Genomic DNA, 20,858 nt, shown 5'->3' on the forward strand with positions numbered 1-20,858 from the left:
GCTTCTCTCCTCCCCAGAACAGTTCTCTCAGGGTTAACTTGAGACGCTGCCTCCTAGGCTTGAAGCCCTAAAATTCCAGCCAAGTAAAACCTAACTCGCAGTCTTGAGGTTGTGAATACTTCTTTAGTCTACAGTGACGTGGGAGAGTTTAATTCCAATTTAAAACACATATAAGGATCAGTAAACACCAGGAAGCTGTGAAAATAGTTGTTAGGTTGGTGAGACTGCAGGGCAATGAGAAAAATGGAATAGCATCGACACTGTCTTTTTAAAAAGAATTCCGCCAATATAGGGTAGGGCGTTGAAATTAAACCAAACGCATTTTCCAGTTGCAATCTCCCCGCGGAGGAATGACATCCAATAGGCTGGAGGTTAGTCAGGACTGAAGGAGGCACTCCAGACCCCAGGGCCACGGCCACGTCCCCGCCTCAGCAGCAAGCAGTAAGCAGTCTTCGCTTTCCAAAGAGCGCCCCCTTTCGCGCCGCGACCGCGGACCACCCACCCTCTCCCACAAGTAACGAGCACCGCCTACTGGCTGTCAGCCTCTAGGCTGCTTGGCCCCGCCCCTGAGCGAAATGCGCATGCTCTCCAATTCCTCCCCGCCCCAGCCTTCAGGCTTCTCGCGACAGCCGCCCGGCGGCCACTGAGTCTCGCGATAAAGGCTTATTATCTCGCGGGACCGCCGCTGGTAGACGCGCTCTCGGGCGGCTCTGGCTGGAGAAGAGGAATCGCATGTGTTGCTTCAGCTGGCGGTAGTGGCGGGAGCAGAGGCGGTGGAGGCTGTGCGACCGCCTGGGTAATAACCCCTCGTGCCTCTCCCGCTTCGGAGAAGCTTGTAGAGAGCGTGAGGAAGCTGAGGTGCTGTCCGGCGGAAGGGGGCCGGGCCGGGCGCCTCCACACCCCCGCCCACATGGGCCGCTCTGGTGTCCCCGGGGTTGCCCCTGTCGCTTCAGGTCGCGCCCTCACACCTGACCGCCCTTGTCGCCTTAGTCCTCTTACATTCTGCTCCTTTCTGGTTCTTTTGCCCGAATTCTTGTCTCTTCAGACTCTAGTCTCCCCGCCCTCTCCCACTTCCATCCCCTCTCCCGACTCTAAAGCGTCCCTTTCTTGGCATCCAGCCGCCCCCACACCCTGCACTCTGGGCGCCTCCGGCGACCCACCCCTTCTTCACCCCCTCTTCGTAGGTTTTTCCAGCCCCTTCAGCTGCTTCGTGGCCTTTCTCTGTTGTACTTTACATCCCTCCCGAATCACCCCCTAAACCTTTTGCCTTGCCCCCACCGAGGTCACTATCCCCATCCTTATTTCCCATTGCTGCTGCTTCCACCGGTGCCCCCCCCCCGCCCCGCCCCTCGTTGTCGTGGTCCATTTGCTATGAATCTCACTGTTGTCGCTCTCTTTCCTGGAAAATGGTGTGCCCAGAATTACTCATATTTTATGGATCCAGCTTCTTACCTTTCATTCAGCAGAGAATTGAAACAGATTTGGGGTGGGGGGATTTCTACTGGAAGACAAGGCTACACTTGAACAGTGTTTCTCTCAGGGCCTTGGTCCCAAATAGTTAAGCTGTGTTATTTTCTTTTCTGACAGGTTTTGAAATGGCTGCTGACATTTCTGAATCCGGTGGGCATGATTGCAGAGGAGACCAGAGGAGCAACACCAAGTTAGATGCAGATTACCCACTTCGAGTCCTTTACTGTGGAGGTAAGTGTTGGAAGGCAGAAAATGGCTTTTACTCACCATATTTTTATACGTTATGATGAGTGGCTTCACATTTGGTCCAAGTAATTTTTTCATCTTTGTCATTTGGTGAATCTTTAATTGGGAGTTGGGGAAGAGGAGGCATGGATGAACAGATTTTCCCAACCTGTGGGACTTGTGTCTTGCTACTTGGCCTGGAGAAATTTTCAGTCCAGTTGGAATAGACATGTGTAAATAGATTATTCCAGCCCAAAGAAACTTTCCAGTCTGGCCGTTAAAGTTGGGCTTCTTGTAAGATAATTGACTCTTAAGGATGACTGGATGAGGGAGTGGGAAAATGCATCCTAGATGAAGTGAATAGCTGTGTAAGGAAAAGCTTGTCTGTGGAGAAATAAGCAGTTTTGTATGAGTATAGTGTGTAGTGTAGGAATAGTGTAATAACAAGTGGAAGATGATGAGACTGGAGTGATGGACAGTAGGACAGTTGATTAATAAAATGTGGATCAGGGTTTTTTTTTCCCTTTGAGTGTGTTTCCTCATTTTCAGTTCAGAAATATTTGTTAATTGGAAATAGCTAATTTTACTAGCATCTTGAAAAGGTTCAGAAAAATTTGAAGACATACGACAGTAAAGTAAAGGGCAAGTAAATATCTTTTTCAGTAAATATTTTTGGCCACTTACTACGTGCCTAACTGTTTTGTGTGCTGGAGACTGAATAATAACTAAGTTAGGAGAAGTCATTGTTCTTGTGGACCTTACCTTCTATGAATGTAATGGAGATTTCTTCTGGAATTTAAGTACTATAAAAGGAGAAGTGATGTCACTGAGTTGAAAATTGTATCGACTCATCATTTACTATCTTTGATTAAGAAAATAAAATGAGTATAAAATATCCCAGAGAGTAGGCAGGGGAACTTTATGTAAGGTTGACTTTGGAGTCATGGACCAGGGTTTGCATCCTTACCTTGGGCTTTACCAGCTGCTTCTGCTTTATTCTAGCTCTGTGACCTTGGGCAAGTTACCTGATTTCACTAAGGGTTAGAGGTCTGTTTCTTAAGGTCTGTAAAATAAAGATGGTGATTATATCTGAAGTCAGATAATTCCTATAAAGCTGGTTCAACAATGAATACAAGAACATAATACAGTAAGTGCTCTTATTAAAAAAATATACTGGTTTAGTTTATTCATTCTTGCTTGTCAGATGTAGTTATGAGTTACCATTCTTTGTATCCTAATTCATTGAATCTAAGTCTCCGTATGTTATAAGATGCACCATTATTTTAGGTTCCACTGAGGAAGAAAAAATTTTTAAGATTGACATGCCATAATTATGGGATGCATCCCTATAAAAGTGAAAAGAAGAAAGAATTAATGAAATACAGTATATGAAAGCCATCCTCTTCAATTGCTTATGTCACTTCTGAGTTGGCTTTGAATAACTGCACTAAGTATGCATCTAACCCAGTGATATTTCACCAGTAGTCACCAGAGGTCCCTAACCTTTTTGAGAAAGGTTTATTTTTATTTCCCTAGTTTGTGTTGATATTCCAGGCACTAGGATGGAGACAGGATTACCTTTTCCTTAAGGAGTTTAAAGTCTAGTTGTAGGAGAAGGACTTAGGGAATATTCAGTGGTAAAATAAATAGTACTGACCAGAGCTATTAATTAGGATTTTAGGAAAAGGAGGGATCTTTGTTTGAAGGGAAGCTGGTAAAGTGAAGTGAGAAACCTTACATAATAGGTAGAATTTGCAAGGAAAGGTGATAAGGTGAAGTCAGTCATGTCTGACTCTTGGTGACCCTATGGACTGTAGCCTACCAGGCTCTTCCATCCATGGGATTTTCCAGGCAAGAGTACTATGGGGGCAAGGTTTAATATGCTATTTTCAGGGTAGAGGGGGAAAAAAGGAGCTAATTGGTGCAGAATGCTGGTTGAAATATAGTGAAAAACAAAGGTACGTGGAATGGGGTCATTTCCAGGGAGACATTTGTCTGCAGTACTGAGACTTCAGAATCTGAAGTCAGTCTGAGTTTGAATCCTGGCTTAGCCAGGATTGGTCAAGCCAGGCCAGTGACCTTGGCCAGTTCCTCATCCAGAAAATGAATAACAGAGCCTACCTCAGCGGGCTGTTGAAAAGAATAAAATAATGCTTCCTAAGGCCCCATCTCCTAATAACACCACATTGTGAATTTTGAGGGGACACAAACATGAAGACCATAGCAGAAGGTTTCATGGATGATGGACTTTGTTCTTCATATATCATCAGCAGGTACATAAGATCAGGTTGTTAGTGATGTAAAGCTGGTGACTGCTCAGTATTTTCATTGAAGAGCTATAGTTTACAAATAGTAAATCATCTGTGGAGGAAAATTGACTCAAATAATGTGGAACTTGGAAGATTTGTCCAACTTTTTTCATCATATTAGAATTTTGCTGCACTGAATATTATTTGAAATGGTGTACAAAATTTTATGGTTTTAGAGTTTGCAGTAATGGTATTTAACCTGTAATTATATCCTGAAAGTGTGGCTGAATATTTGTTCCTACTAGTGATTGAACTTGAACTGTGAAGATTAGAGAGCTCTGGTTAAGCAGACAGAGCTTTAGTGGGAAACTCTAAACTGAAATAAAGAGATGGTGCATTTTATCGAATAGTTTCTGCCACATTACCACTTTTGTCATTGGGTGAGCTATTTAACCTATTTCAGGGCTTCATCTTTAAAAGACTGATGGCTGGTACACAGCTGCATTGCCTGATAGGTTCTGTGATCTAATTAAGTAAACCAGCATGAGCTTCAGAAACAGACCAGGGTTCAAATCTTGTTCTAACCAGATGCAAATGAATTACTTGTTCTAAGTCTCATTTTTCTCAATCATAATAAACATATGGTAGTTGTTACCTTATCAGGCTGTGATGATGAAACATGATACAAAGTATAACAGAGTGCCTGGGATGTGCCCAGTAGATGGTAATTGCTGTTACTAGTAATGGTGTACTACCTGTCCTCTCCCTCACAAGCCTCAAGGTGTTGGGGCCACTGAACCAGTCCATTCCTCACCTTAAAAATTAAAATAAGCAGTTGACCCAGTAATAGAGTTATAGTTAAAATTGGGAAACTTTGAGTTTTTCTAGTCCCTTAGCCTTTGCAGGCTATCTAGTGACAAGACTGAACCAACCTCCCTTTGAAGGAAGGAAATTCAGTTTCATGATCTTGTGTAGCATAACATGAAAAGAAGAGGAAAACTGTATTGCAAAGAAATGGTAGCAGAGGTGCTGCTGAAGTCTGTAAATGTGTTAGTATGAACGGAAATTAGCGCCTGTTTTAGTGAAGTTATCAAAAGAAATAACCAGCTCCATTTAAGCTTTGTGCATGGGTAATGGTTCCCATCCTAGCTTAGTTTCCAACCCATTGAAGTGGTTGTGGTAAAACCGTAAGACATGCCAGATAGTATAGTTTGATGTTTTAGCAACTGAAGGAGACATTGTTCTTAAGATCAAAAAAAACAAATCAAGATAGTATCTCTATTAACCATGTGCCATTAACCTCAAAAAAAGCACATGATGGGGGTAGTATTTGAAAAGTGGTATAGAAAAGTTACAGGGAAAAATAGAAATGAAGCATTTTGTCAAATTGAAAATAAGTCCTGTGTGTTTGTACTTATTTATTTATTTGTATTTTCAACTCTTTTCTCTCCATTTCCCCAGTCTGTTCATTACCAACAGAGGTAAGTTCTTTTCAGATTCTTTTTTTTTTTTAATTTGAGGTCATTGATTTTATAGCTAGCTTGGGAACTTCATTTTGTTATTTTTCATTTTCTGTTATTTGCTAGCAGAGTTTCAACCTTTTATAGAGGACTTTGGTTTAGAGTGATTTTATGGTCCTACAAATTGTTTTTTTTAAGACTTTGAGTCATATGTGTGCGTCTTTTGCACTTGGCTATACATAGTTTGGATTTTTGCACAGAACTCATGGTCAGCCAATAAAACGAGTAACCTTAAAGTCAAAGTTTAACATCCAAACAGAGAAGAGAAAGCATAAATTATGTGTAAGGCTTTCTGTTGATAAGCTTCTAAGTCAGGCTCTGTGGGCAGATCATAAAAATGAGACTCCTATATGCCTGAAGCAAGAAATGTTTGTGGTTATTTTTGTCTGTTTCCTCCTTTTTCTAATGGCCCTTCTGTTTGTCGGAAAGGAAATAAATTGCTACAGTGAGGAGGTGTGTTTTAATTTTTAATTTCTTATGGGACATTTCCTGTTTGAATACAGATTTTCTGTGGATGAGACATTAGGTGGGAGTAGTTGATTTTATCATTCTATAAATAGCAAGCACAGGGAATGATTTTTTAATTAAAATGATTAAAAATATACTGTTGTGACTCAGTTTGTTCTTTTCCCCCCTCCAGTACTGTGAATATATGCCTGATGTTGCTAAATGTAGACAATGGTTAGAGAAGAATTTTCCAAATGAGTTTGCAAAACTTACTGTAGGTATGAACATTTTTTTTCCTTTCATAAAAGCCTATACACCTGAAACAGATGCATGTAGGGCATTATTTTAAAGATACAAAAGTCCTCTAGTAGGAACAGAATTGTATCACTCTATATATCTATTGACTTTAAAACTGTTTTAAGTTCTTGGGTTAATTAAGATTTCTTACATAAAATCATGGACCACTTCATGAGTCTTATCTGGATAGGATAGGTCAAAATATCAACTTTCTTATATAAAGACTAAATGATTTAGGGACATATATTTTCACTCATTTGCTTAACAAATTATTTCTTGTATGCCTACTATATGCTACACACTCTTTTAGATGCTGAGAATAAAGCAGTAAACAAAAGACCTGGTCTTTGCTATATTATATTATAGAAGTAGAGACAAAATAAGTAAAACAAGACAAATGAAATAAATACATTAAATTATGATAAGCAGGGAATGGAAAGATAAGAATTTAGGGCGAGGGAATTTGAAATCTTGAAAGATTTTGCTGAAAAGATGGCATTTGAACAAAGACCTAAAATAAGTGAGGGAGAGAGTCCTTTGAATATCTGGGTGAAGAATTTTCCAGGCAGATAGCACAACCAGTGCAAAGGCCCTGAGGCAAACACTTACCACATACAGCATATTTAGAAAACAGCAAGGCGGCCTTTTTTTTTTTTTCCTTTGGTGGGAAGGTGGTCAGGGGAAGGTAGGAGATGAAGTCAGAGAAGTAACAAAGGACTGTGTCTTAAAGAGCAAGTCTTGGCTTTTCTGAATGAGATGAGAAGCCTTTGGAGCAGTTTGAGCAGAAGAATGATGATAAGGTCTTTTGTTTCAACAGCATCTTTGGCTGCTATATTAAAATAGACTGAAGAGAGACTTCCCTGGTGGTCCAGTGGTTAAGACTGGGCTTCCAGAGCAGGGATGTAGGGGACTCAGATTCAATCCCTGGTCAAAGAACTAAGATCCCACATGCTGCATAGCATGGCTAAAAAAAAAAAGACTGAAGAGAGGCATAGGCAGCAAAGCAGGGAGATCAAGTAAGTGGCTCTTGCAGTGATTGGGTCAGGAGGATGACCACCTAGTCCTGGATGGTAGCAGTGGGGTGGTGAGAAGTGGTCAGATTCTGGACATGTCTTGAAGGTAGAGCTGATAGGGTCTCCTGATGTGTTGCATGTGGGATGTGAGGAAAAGGGCCAGCTAGACTTCTCACTGAAGCAACTAGAATGGAGTTGCTGTTGCCAAAGGTAAGGAAAACTGCAGAAAAACAGATTTTCTCAGTTAACAAATTGATGGCTTTTCTTACAAGACTGGTAAAAATGAAGGCAGTAGCAGAAGAAAGGAAACCCTGGGCCAGAAACAGGGCGTATACCCAATGTTATCCTGCTATTTGCTGCTTTGATTTTCAGATAGTTTTCCATGCAGCACAGCCCCTGAGACAACATGGTCTGTCTGTGATTGGATAAGCACCCTCAAATCTGATGTAACAGTCAGTCTGCCTGGTGAGCCCTGAACATGTGACTTGCCTAGGACGTATCTTCATATTAAGGACCAGGCTTTCTGTTAACAGAATCAGTATGCTTGATGCTAAACACTCCTGTGGAGTCTTGAGGGTTTTATGCTACTTTAATGTGGCTTCTATCACCATACACTTACCATAATGACTTCAGAATCAGGCCTGATAGGAGTCCAGGAATATAATCACTGACTTTATAAATGTTACACTCACTTATTGGTAAAATATCTTATTTGTCTGTAAAGGTATTATCCTTCAATTAAAAAATAAACTTTAAAAAATACCTTATTTGTGTATGAGGTTTCTCAGGGGTAATTTCATGTTAATATGAAGTGATGTCAGTGCTTATAAGGGTTTTGTTTTTACATCTAGAAAATTCACCCAAACAAGAAGCTGGAATTAGTGAGGGTCAAGGAACAGCAGGGGAAGAGGAAGAGAAGAAAAAACAAAAGAGAGGTGAGGCGTGATTTGATTTATACAAAACATACTGCTAGGATAGGGCTTCCCAGAAAGCTCAGAATCCACCTGCCAACGCAGGAAACGTGGGTTCAATCCCTGGGTCGTGAAGATCCCCTTGAGAAGGAAATAGCAACCCATCCCAGTATACTTTCCTAGGAAATCCCATGGACAGAAGAGCCTGGCGGGCTACAGTCCGTGGGATTGCAAAAAAGTTGGATACGACTTAGCAACTAAACAACAACAACCACTAGAAGAAATAAGTGAAAGCATTCCCAAACTGAATAACATCTTCCTGTTACTGCCTTCTATGTGAATACCATACAGAGGGGTACAGGATCGTTCTCAGGATGACTGGATTTCCTATGATTTGCTCTATAAGTAAATTGGACCCAAGGGAACGTGTTTCATTTGCCATGTATATACATTAAAAAGCAGCCAGCCAGCTTGTTTATCACTTAAAAACTTTGTTACCTTATAAAAATATCTGTGTATTCTATTTAATTAGAGTGAGGACATTTATAAAAGATTTTATTCTCTCCTTATTTCTGTCAGCTCAGTTGAATTTTTCTTTTCACAACTGATGAATATACTTGTCTACCTCTCCTTCTAAAATGAATTTCTTCTGCCTTGTATCCTATCCCTGCCTGTTTCTTCCTGAATTAATTCTCCCATGACTAAAATCAGCTTATAAATATTTTCTAGGACTTCGCATTAAAAACAAAACATTCCCCCAAGAACTCGTGTCTCTCTTTGCCATATTCTCCTCCCCATTCCCTTCTTAGCTAGACTTCCTTGCTAAGACTAGACTCAGCTAGCCTCCTTTCAGGTCAGTCATTGAGTCTTGACTCCTATCCTCACCTGGCTTTCATGCCACTGAAACTCCTCTGACCAGGGTCACACATGGCTGGAAGGTTGCTCAGTGGTGAGAGAGCGTCTGAGTGCTCCCTTCCTGAAGTGTTGTGCTTGCTCCTTTGTTCTGCTTTCTTTCCTCCTCAGGCTTCTGTGCAGACTTCTCCCTTCTGTCCCTTTAAAAAAATGGTGTTTCCCAGGACTCTGTGTACTTACCTTCTCATTCTGCATATCCTCCCTGGATGATTCTTCTGCATCCTTAACTATTGCCCCAACTCTGCACTTAGAACTCCCAAATCTAGTCCTGGGTCATGTTTCTAGACTAGAAATGCGCATAGTCCCATAGGCACGTAAAACATAGCACTTCCAAAGTAAACTTACTCAAGTCCCAAATCTGCGTCTTTTGTTTTTTGATTAACGACAGCACAGTTTATCCAGTCATTTGAGCCCTAAACCTGAGAGCCATTTTGGCTTCTTTCTTTTTGCCTCTTTGAATCAGTTCTGAATTCTGTGATCTCGTCTCCTTTCTCTGTTTATTCTGTGCCTAGTGGCCATTGCTGTTGCCACTGCTTTATTTAGATTTTGATTCGTTTCTGCCTGAACTAATGTAGAAGCCTCCTCAGTGGCCTCTCTTTCATTGCTCTTCACAGACTCACCCTCCACACGGTATGATGATCTTGACAGACCATAAATCAATGATTTCACTCTTGCATAGTCACTTGTTTGCTGGGTTCTTTTATTTGCAGTATAACAGAGCTTGACGTACTAGTCCTTAAAGTGAAGTGAAGTGAAGTCGCTCAGTCGTGTCCGACTCTTAGCGACCCCATGGACTGTAGCCTACCAGGCTTCTCTGACCATGGGATTCTCCAGGCAAGAATACTGGAGTGGGTTACCATTTCCTTCTCCAGGGAATCTTCCCGACTCAGGGATCGATCCTGGGTCCCCCACATTGGAGGCAGACACTTTAACCTCTGAGCCACAGGGAAGCTAACCAGGGAAGTCCTTAAATGACTGGTATATAATATTTACCTATCTGGCTCTCTTTCCTACATATCATAAGCTTCCTTCAGACAAGTGTATTTGCAGCCAGTTAAGCCAACCATGCTCTTTTCCCCGTGGGGCTCAGTGTGCAGTGGTTGTGAACAGCACACTACCTCCTCTGTAGTGTATTCAGCTTGTGGCCTGTATGAGTCGCCCTAAGGAGACAGCCCTTTCCAGTGGACGCTCGCATCCGCCCTAATGAGACCAAGTGCCTATGGGACCACCCCAGTTTAGGCTCCAGACAGGTATGTGAAGGGCCTTTGGAAAGCCCCAGGACACAGTGGCCAGGGTCCACATTGGTCAAGTTGCGATGTCCATCCATACCAAGCTGCAGAATAAGGAGCATGTGATTGAGGCGCTCTGCAGGGCCAAGCTCAAGTTCCCTGGGTGCCAGACGATCCACATCACCGAGAACTGGGGATTTACTAAGTTTAATGTGGATGAGTTTGAAAACATGGAGGCAGAAAAGCGGCTCGTCCCAGGTGGTTGTGGGGTCAAGTACAACCCTAACCATGGCCCCCTGGACAAGTGGCGGGCCCTGCACTCATGGGAACCTTGGTACTGTCTTTTCCTTACTACGCCAACCAATAAATCCTACTTTCCTGTTACACACACCAAAAGACAAAGTGTAGTTCTCAATTACAGCATCCTTTCTTGTCTCTGTGCTCGTTTCCTTTTTTATATCCCCACCAGCCCTTTTCCCTTCAAATGGACTTATTCTGCAGGCACTTAGGTGGCACTTTCTCTGGGAAACTTTTTCTGTCCTCTGGAAGTAGAGTAAGCCGTTCCTCTGCAGAGGTTATGGTAGTGCTGTGTTCATGGATCCTATTTCAGTATAGACCAGATTGCTGTAATTTAACCTGTTGTCTCCTTGCCCTGGACTGAGAGCCTCTGGAGGACAGGGGCTGCGTTTTTGTTCTCTTCGTCTTTGTGTCCTCAGCCCTTAGTGCAGTGCACAGCACATACTACTTAATATGTATTGACTGAATGAATACTCATGCCTGTGTTTATATTAATCATGAATTTTGTATTAGAAAAAGAAACTTTAGAAATTAATATTTCATACCTTTTGAAAATCAGTATATTTAAAGATAGTATTCTCTATTTATGATAAAACAACTAATCTTGAACTGTTTCTTAATAAATAAAGGTGGAAGGGGTCAAATAAAACAGAAAAAGAAAACTGTACCACAAAAGGTTACGATAGCCAAAATTCCCAGAGCAAAGAAGAAATATGTAACAAGAGTGTGTGGCCTTGCAACTTTTGGTGAGTTCAAGCTTAAGTATGTTTAAAATTTGTGAATTTTATTCATTAATTCATTTCATTCTCTCTTTTTAATCTAGTATCATGAAAAATTTACAGTTCTGTTTTTTGCTAAGAAGGATACAAAATGAGATTTTTGATTTCTAACTATAGTCAATTTTAAAATCTTAAAAATCTTTTGCAGAGGGGAATGGTTTAACTTTTTCCATTCCAGAATTTCTGCTTGTGCACATTTTATCTAAAATGAGGGCTGGACAGGTTTCCCTTTAAGGTCTACCAGCACTGCTCCTCTTTCCCTCCCAGTCTCAGTAGCCAAATAGTTGCAAAATGACCTGTCCCCTCTGGATGACAGTAGAGGGTGAGGGAAGGTGGTTAGTGGTAGAGTGTCTTCCTTTGTAAAAAGGGATAACCACAGGAACTTCGTTTACTTGGAAGTGTATATGTAATGTTGGAATTCATGTGTTCCTGGATTTATTTTGGTCTTACTGTATGAATCAGGAATAGTATGGATGATCTTATTTTTATATACTGAGGCTTTATCTGACCTTAAAAATGTTACATTGTTCAGATGACTGCCTATGGGTAGTTTATAATTACTGTTCTGAAAGGAACATGAAACCCATTAATATGATCTGTTTTATGAATTTAAAATGCAGATTAAATTTCAAAATGGAAAAATATCTTTGACATGATTCCAATTATAGTCTCACTGTTTCTTTTTGTTTTAAATAACAGAAATTGATCTTAAAGAAGCACAAAGATTTTTTGCTCAGAAATTCTCCTGTGGTGCCTCAGTAACAGGGGAGGATGAAATCATCATTCAGGGAGACTTTACAGATGATATTATTGATGTCATTCAGGAAAAATGGCCAGAGGTGAGTATTTGGAACCTGTGCATCTATAGAAGTAAGTTACTAAAGCAGTTGCTTCCATGTTAGTTGCTAAGCACAGCTCATTAAATGTAATTATTTGTGTTTTATAGGTGGATGATGATAGCATTGAAGATCTTGGAGAAGTGAAGAAGTGATTTTGAAAATGTGTCTGTATTTAATGATCTGAGCTGATTGTTGATGTGGCCAAAGGGAGAGAGGCCTTTTAAAAATATATATATTTATCCTACAGTAAAACTGTAGCCTACCCTTCACCCTTGGAATTTTCACTGTTCTGTACAAGGCTGCTTGTTTTTTGGTGTTTTGGTTTTTTTTTTTAATTGCCAAAGTCTAATAAACAGGAGAGACTGTCATGCTTATGCATGAGATAGAATTTAGTCAAATAAAAATTTTTGGTCATTTGGTACTGACTTTTCTCTTTCTTTTTAACTTTATTTTTGGAAAAACTAGATTTTCTGTGGAAAGCTTTTCTGTTGATTATTTTTAAATACAATTTAATCAAAAGTAATTTTTTTAATTTGAGTGATATTTTAAAGATTTGAATTTGGCTTTATCACCAGTAATAACTGTCTCCTTGCTTATTTGGTGTGGTAGTTTTGAGATGCTTGAATATCTCATGGATGTATGGTTGAATTTGCTTCATGGTCACCAACCAAGTTCACTTTGTGGGCATATTAACATATTGTTGGTAACAGCTGTTTGAGCTGTTGTGGAGATTATTTAGTAAAGTATATTAAAAGCCTTAAAACCATCTGCACTGTTTGACCCACTTCTTTGGCATTATCCTAAAGATATAATGGCTGCTTAAAACTATGGATGAGGGTGTTCATCACAGTGCTACTCATAATATTTAAAAAATTGCAAATGATTATAAATGCAACAGTTGGGAAATGGTTAAAGAAATGATGGTGTGTCATGTGGTAGGATATTTGCTTATATTTTAAAATACTGTCTAAGAATACTTGGAAAGGTGTTTGATAATGCTAAGTAGGAGGTCAGACACCCAAATCCATTTTATACATTATTTTCATCGTCTTGAGTGGACAACCATTCAGAGAGCCTGAGTTCTTGTTCTGGCTGTAAATTTATGTGAGTGAAATTCTTCTAGTCACTTGAAAATAATATACAGCATTGCTCAGTATAATCTGGGAAGCAGCAATTGAAATGTGTTTTTCTCAGAAGCAGTGACAGTGAATCTTAATGAATATATTAAATGAATTTAAACTGTTTTTATAAAGGTCCTTAAGTCTGGTGCTACAAATTGGAAAGAAGACTCAGTGGTATTTTAAGTTGCTGTCGACACTTTTAAGAAAGTTAGAACCCATTGTCTGTTGCCATGCAGAATACCATCTTGAATGAATGGGTTTTTGAGTATTGAAATGTTAGGAAGAATGTATAAATAAAGATGTAAATTAAGAAAATGAAATTCTGCATTAACTGTGAGTTTAGTTAAATAAAATTATCTAATGAAGCAAATTTATCCATTAAGACCACTTGATATGTGTTATGTATGTATTCTGTTGGTGCTGGAAGATGTCTATGTGCTTGTATCAACACACGTGACTTCATGTAAAGATTCTTAATGTTCACAGTTCTTGGCAAATGCAGTTTCAGTCCATTTATAGCCACAGTGGATGTTACTGCAGGAAAATGCAGGATTAAAACTGTCCTTGTGTATATGTGTGAATCTTTTTCTTTGACTTGAAATTTAAAATGCAACTGTTTAATCTCTGATTAAAACTTATTGTTCAAGGGGAATTCAGTGGCCGTCCAGTGGTTAGGACTCAGCATTTTCACAGCTGTGGCCTGGGTTCAATCCCTTGTCAGGGAACTAAGATCCCACAAGCCTCATGGCATGGCCACACACACACACTATATATATATATATGTATATGTATATATATACACACACACACTATATATATAAATATATGGTTCAAGGACTGAGTTGAATTCATACATTTTATGTATACTTTTATTATGTAAATACTTTCACAATCTAGTATTTTTAGCAAAAAGAATAAACAGCCTTATATGTGTAAGAGATTTACAATGATTAAGCTGGCAACTTCAAACACAAATATAGTTTTGGTATGTAGTGTCTTATTTTTAAAAAAATGCTGGCAATATATGGTTTTAAATTCCTTTTTAGTTGTTAAATAGTTGTTAAATAACATTAAGTCAGCTGTCACTTAGGTATAATCCATGATAGCTTTCTCATTTTTAAAAATTAATTTTTAAAAAACAATTTATACCTTTTAGATTCTGTTATTTACTAAATGCCTTTACTTAGAAAATATGGTAGAGAAACTGGAATAGAAAATATGGTAGAGAAACTGGAATGAGTCTGTAGAGTTCATCAATTTGAATTAGTGTATAACTAGATGCTGTTTAATTATATTTTCTCTTTAAAGATTTTTTACCTTAAAATACTAAGATTTTTGATTTGCAACTAGTCATAATAACTCTCTTACCCACATTCAGTTGGTACTTAGCAACCATAACTCATAAAAATGAGCCTCATTTCTTACTGCTTCGTATACTTGTACCTTTAAAGTGAATATTAGGCATGTGATTGCCTGGTAAAGAATGACATTTTAGGGCTTCCTAAAACTCCCAAATTTTACAAAAGTGAAATTTGAGAAGCATGTAAGCTAAAATTTTCCTCACTTGGAAAATTGACATTCAACCACACTCCTTTTCATCTTTCTCATTCCACCACCACAACTTACTGCATAGTCATCTATTGATAGGTCATTTAACAATTAGTCAGCTTTTGCTTTCTTGATTTTTAAACTCTAAGGCATTGTCTTGTTGGTTCTCCTGAACATGAGCCAATCCTAAGGAGACAAGTGTCATCCAAATCAGTAAAGTTTCAAGGTAAGATATTTTTTCTTTTTAAAAATGTTGGCAGTGCTGAAACTTCATTGCTGCAAGAGCTTTTCTGTAGTTGAGTGTGCAGGCTACTTTCTAGTTTTGGTTTGCAGGCTTCTCATTGCGGTGGCTTCCCTTGCTGTGGAGCATGGTCTTCAGTGGTGGTGGCTCCCCAGCTCTGTAGCACAGGGTCGATAGTTGTGCACAGGCTTAGTTGCTCTGCAGCATGTGGGGTCTTCCCCGAATAGGGATCGAACCGGTGTCTCCTACGTTGGCAAGTGGATTCTTTACTATTGAGCCACCAGGGAAGCTCCAAGGTAAGAAATTTAAAATTTGTTTTTTCCATGTTCAGGTTATCTTTTATGAACACGAGGACGTGTTTTGCAAATTCACAGTCAACCAAAAGTAAAGTTGAAATACTAGTACAAATTTGTCTTGCCAGCACTGCCATCTTATGGGTTAAGCAGTAGGGGTGGGTGACCAGAGGTTAAATATAATAAGCATTACTTTTTTATAGTCCAGTTCCTATATAATGAGTAAAAAGGGGGAAGGGGTGATTATGGACAGGAGAAGAAAATCTTAATCTCAACTCAAAACATGGTAAATATTGTCAGGATAAAGTGCCAAGGGTCTCCCCTCATGGTGCACAACCATCCCCTTCCCAGGGGGCAGGACCCTCAGGGTGTGCACCTCTACCCCATGGAGGTACATCATCATTTGACTTACCCCAGGGGGGTGTACACAACCCCCCAAGGGGGACAGCACACCTGCTGATTCAATCTGCCTTAGTAAATACAGTGACCCTAATTAAATCAGTCTCCTTAATGCGTGTCCCAAGAGGTAAGGTGATTTAATGGGGGGGGGGGGTCGGGGGGTGGTGTCAGGAAACCTAAGATGTTTCATTGGTTTAATGAACGTTAGGCGATTTAAGGACTCGATTTAACGAAGGGTGGGGGGGGGCGGAGGTGGGTGACAGTATTTGAGGGAGATGATTTAATAAGCGGCGACTCACGTGATTTAGGGGTTGGCTTAATATATAGGAGTCACACAGTACAGGGTGTTGAGTGAATCAATGGGAGTCACCTGACTTATGATAGGGACTGATTTAACAATAGGAATCAAGTCATCCAGGGGCTGATGAAATCAGCCCGAGCACCCCTCAAGAGGGACAGACAGCACCCTTCCAGGCTGAACAGAAGGGTGGGTGCACGTCCACCCTAAGGGGGCACGTCTACCCCAAAAGGTGCATCTCCTCATTTGATGTACACCACGGGGTGCACGCCCACCCCAAGAGATACCTCATTATTTAACAAAAAAGCTACATCAAGAGTTAAAAAAATACCGAAACTTTTTCCTCTCCATCTATGATTCTCAGTTTAGAACTGTCTGCGGCGCTGGTCAGCAATTGACTATCAACTACTACCAGAGGTGGCGTCTGCCTCCATCATTTGAGTGCCAGGTGCTGACTGTTCTCCCTACCCGGGTGTGCAGGGCAGCTAAGGCGACAGCGCTCACAGTTTAGGAGGGAAAGATGCGAATCTGTAAGCAGCTGGTCATACATAGGTCAGGACGTGGCAGAGACGGCCGCTCATTTGTTCCATCATTCTCTGGGTAGTGGGGAAGGAGCGGTTCTTCGTGGGCCGCGGGTAACGGCTTTTACATCGCCAGATAAACCATTCGAGAGTCTCCAGACTTGCAAGAACAAAATGCCGGGATGGCTACGCGGCACGCGCCAGGAGGGAGCCAGCCTCCCTGGGGTCTCGCGAGAGCTGGAGCGGTCCCTTGGCGACGCCGTAGGCCGAGCGGGCCCGGCGCGCTCCGCGGGGTCGGCGGTTTGGGCGGGCTGGGTTGGGCCGGCGAGGGCGCGGGGCTCCGGGGCTCGGGGCTCGCCCCCCGCCGCTCCGGGCAGGCGTGCCGATGGCGTTTCTAAGGTGACGCTGCGCACACCGACTGTCTCTGGGGGTGGAGGAAACACCTATGAACCCTTCGGCCTCCTTCCTGGCCGGGCGCCAGGTGAGCGGCAGCCCCTCGGCGCCTCCGGTTTCCGCCGGCTCGTCCCAGGGCGAGCGGAGAGCAGTCCTCTGGGACGACGTGCATGGGGGTTACTCAGGAATCGTTCCTGCTTAAAATGTGAAACAATACCCAGGACGCAGGGGAGCGTCACATCCGTTTCCTTACCTTAATGAAAACTTGTTTAGCCTAGGCGAGGTGCTCACTTTTTAACGATATACCAATGGGCATCTGCAGAGTTATTTCTCTTTATACACCTGCTCGCTTGCTTACCTGCCCTTGCTTCCCAGCCACCTGCGAGTGGAGCAGCGCTGTAATCACCACTTTTCCCAAAACATCTTGAAAGTAAACTTGCCTAAGATGTGCATGTGTCTGGTCCGTATAGGTTGAGATGAACGTGTTTTGCACACTTGGTCTATTGTTGTTTCCTGTGTTAGAATCCGTGCTCCGGGCTGGCGAGCTCAATGCCCCAAGCAACTGGTCTGCCCGGTGAATATTGGTTGAGTGAATGAGTGAGTGAAATGGCTTACCAAAGACTGGAATTCAAGTTTTATGGCTTGGAATTCGTTGACTTCAAGTTCCATTTTCTGTGTTTAGTAAGTAACTAATTCATTCGTCATTATTATTTCTCTACAAATCTTATAATTCAGAAAGCAATAATGATGTACATGGGTGTAAACAATAACACTTTTTTTTAAATTGGAGTATAACTGGTTTACAATATTGCGTTAGTTTCAGTGTACAGCATAGTGATTCAGTTTTTTGTTTTTTAGTTCTTTAGTTCATAGATGGAGACAGTGCCATACTTCAGAATGTGACTTACAGTCTTGCTAATAATTTGTTAATAATAGCTAATGTTTGTTGATCGGTTATGATGGAACAAAATTTTATTAAGGCAGGACATGAAAATTTTAATATAAAATATTCTCTGCACTTTGAGCCACACCCTCCTCCCCTTTGGTGTGTATTGTGCATCCCCCTTATACATTAACTAGATCCCTTTAGAAGACCTAGGAATGCCTGCTTACAAAAAAAAAAAAAAAAAGGGTGGTTTTTTCCTTAGAACTAGCAAGCAACTCCTTAGTAGATAGCATTCCTTTTTCAATCATGTAAGGGGTCACAATGACCCACCACTTGCCTTGTCTGTGCAAAACTGAACTCTGTAAAGGTGAATGTATTATTTTGATGTATTTTCAACCCTTTGTCTTGAAAACATATGTAACTGGGTTTTGACATCTTAGAGGCAGAATGGTTCTCAGAGCTTTTTGAAAGACTGTCTCCCAGGTTATAATCCTCAGGTTGGCTGGAAAAAATTCTCCATTTCTTTTTTAGATTAACTGTTGATTAATTTTTAAAGACACAATAGTGTGTCATTTTTAATGACACAATGGGAAGTGCTTTACAGACCTTATCTTGCTTAATCCACATGACTCTAAGAAATTGAAATAGTGTTACTACCATTTCACAGCAAAGAAACTAAGGGTTAAGAAAGTAAAGTTAAGTAACTTGCCCAAGGTCTTGGAGCCACCAAGTGGCTCATTCTGGATTCCCACTTAGGTGAGACCAACTTGACTGCACTAGACTTTCAAATGATGTATGCTTAAAAGAAATTATTGTTGATGATTTTGTTAGGTATGAAAATGGGATCTTGGTTATATAAAAATGTTCATTTTTAGAGAGACATACCAAAGTATCTAAAAGTAAAATATATTGTTTATCAACAACAAAAAGAAAAAGGAAAATTGAAATGTTGCAAAATTTTTTATAGTAGTGAGACCTAGCTACTGAGCAAATGTGAGTTCATTATACTGTTCTTTTATCTTCTGTGTATGTTTGAAATTTTACCTTTGGACCAGTTATATTTAAATAATATTTACTTCCTGTTTCCCTTTACTTGATTGTTCTAGAATTGCTAGATGGGGGTATAAGATGGGGGATAATATTGTTGATTGATACAAGGAGGGTTGACAGCAAAGAAAAAAAATGCAGAAATGGGTTTATCTGTGATTAACCAATGGAGGTTTTACAGCTGGTCCTGTTCTTTAAGAGTAGTGTTTGGTATGACAGAAAATGATAGAGACAGAGTGCATAGTAGATGTTAGCATATGTTAAATATACATAATTTTGCTGCCATGTTATAATCAAGAAATAAAATTTCTTGATTCAAGTTGCTACCTTGAATTGGCAGCAAAAGAAGATACTGAGTTGGCCCTAAAATTCCTTTGGCCAACCCAGTATAATTGTTTGGAAAATATACTTTGGCTGATTTATGTCGATGGTTTTATTTTGACATGAATCTGCTTTCTATATTTAGAACATCGGGTCAGAGGTTGAGATTTCCACTATTGAGAAACAACGGAAAGAGCTGCAGCTGCTCATTGGAGAGCTGAAAGATCGAGATAGAGAGCTCAATGATATGGTTGCAGTACATCAGAGACAACTTCTTTCATGGGAAGAGGATCGGCAGAAAGTGTTGACTTTGGAAGAACGTTGCAGCAAATTAGAAGGTCAGACATATATTCAGCATCATCCATCTAGTGCTGGTACATTGCCAGCATACTGAAAGGGCTCATGTGAAAAATAGAGAAGGAACATCTCAGCACAGTCCCTGCTGTCCTAGAGTTTAATTGAAGATAGGAAGACTTCATGAAGATTCACAGCAGAACAGACAAACACATGTGAATTAAAGTAGGGCCAGCAAAGTATTAATACTTAACTGTAGAAAGAGTGCTGGGACAGCTCCAGTAGACAGGGAGGGTCAAGAGTGAACCTGAAGGAAATTAGTTTTGAGCTAGAATATGAATGAAGATGCCACTGAACTGACCATTCCTTTTGAACTGACTCAAAGATTTTAAACTTTTGATATTAAACTTGATCTCAGGTACTTAAAACAGTCATCTTTTAAAATTACAGCAACCTCAAAAGTGGCTTACAAAAATTTCCCTTTGTACCATATTTAACTGTCATCCTTTTGGTGCTGCCCTAAAATCTGACTGTTCTATTGACACTATGTCAATATTACTAGAATGTACTAGAGGACAAAATACTAGATCTGTTTATAGAAAAGTAGGGGCTTCCCTGGTGGTCCATTGGTTAAGAATCCAATGCAGGGGATGTGGATTCGATCCCTGGTTGGGGATCTGAGATCCTGCATGCCATGGGGCAACTAAGCCCTCATGCCACGACTGCCGACCTCACATGCCTCAGCCGGAGAACCTGGGCTCTGCAACTAAGACCCAACACAGTCAAAAAAATAAGAGAGATAAACATATATCACCTTCTTTTTTTTTTTGCTTTTGTTACACAAAGGATTCTGTAAATGTGACAGTCTAAATATGATTAATTTTTCAATTTCCTGATGACCATCTGATTTTACCCTAACTGTATGCACCCACACATATATACATATAATGCAGTATTTGTTTATTTTTTAAACTTAATTTTGTTTTAATTTTTGACCATGCCATACAGCATTTGGGATCTAAGTTCCCTGACCAGGGATCAAACCTGTGCCCTCTGCATTGGAAGCACAGAGTCTTAACCAGTGGACCACCAGGGAAGTCCCGATAAGGTATTTTTAAACTGAGGTCTACACATCGGTTTTTGTACATAATGCTATTGCACACTTAATAGACTATAGTATACTACCATATAAACATAACTTTTATATGCACTGGAAAACCAAAGTATTTATGTAATTCACTTTATTATGATATTCCCTTTATTGCAGTGGTTTGAAACTTAACCTACAATATCTCAGAGGCCTGCCTG

At 40.4% G+C, this 20,858-nt stretch overlaps 2 protein-coding genes across 5 annotated transcripts in view; both read left to right on the forward strand.

Moving 5' to 3' along the window:
• On the forward strand, window positions 651-13,882 carry DENR (density regulated re-initiation and release factor). 2 transcript variants are annotated; one of them, XM_005691385.3, is made up of 8 exons: window positions 651-858; window positions 1,588-1,701; window positions 5,406-5,425; window positions 6,105-6,189; window positions 8,073-8,156; window positions 11,200-11,316; window positions 12,049-12,188; window positions 12,296-13,882. In XM_005691385.3, exons 2-8 carry the CDS (start codon window positions 1,596-1,598, stop codon window positions 12,338-12,340), a joined length of 597 nt encoding a protein of 198 aa, XP_005691442.1. In that variant the 5' UTR covers window positions 651-858; window positions 1,588-1,595; the 3' UTR covers window positions 12,341-13,882. The 2 variants fall into 2 exon arrangements, with proteins under 2 accessions (XP_005691442.1, XP_017916819.1); XM_018061330.1 differs by having other exon boundaries at window positions 652-796.
• Window positions 16,911-20,858, forward strand: part of CCDC62 (coiled-coil domain containing 62) — a 41,240-nt gene continuing 37,292 nt past the window's right edge. For 2 of the 3 annotated variants that reach the window (XM_018061331.1, XM_018061332.1), the window contains exons 1-3: window positions 16,911-17,090; window positions 17,525-17,683; window positions 19,402-19,594. In XM_018061331.1, coding sequence (XP_017916820.1) covers window positions 17,609-17,683; window positions 19,402-19,594 — 268 coding nt within the window. In that variant the 5' untranslated portion in view covers window positions 16,911-17,090; window positions 17,525-17,608. The remainder of the gene's footprint in view (window positions 17,091-17,524; window positions 17,684-19,401; window positions 19,595-20,858) is intronic. The other variant, XM_013970643.2, reaches the window with a different exon arrangement.

The sequence above is a fragment of the Capra hircus genome, chromosome 17, assembly GCF_001704415.2.
Source record: "Capra hircus breed San Clemente chromosome 17, ASM170441v1, whole genome shotgun sequence".
In the NCBI taxonomy this organism is placed as follows: domain Eukaryota; kingdom Metazoa; phylum Chordata; class Mammalia; order Artiodactyla; family Bovidae; genus Capra; species Capra hircus.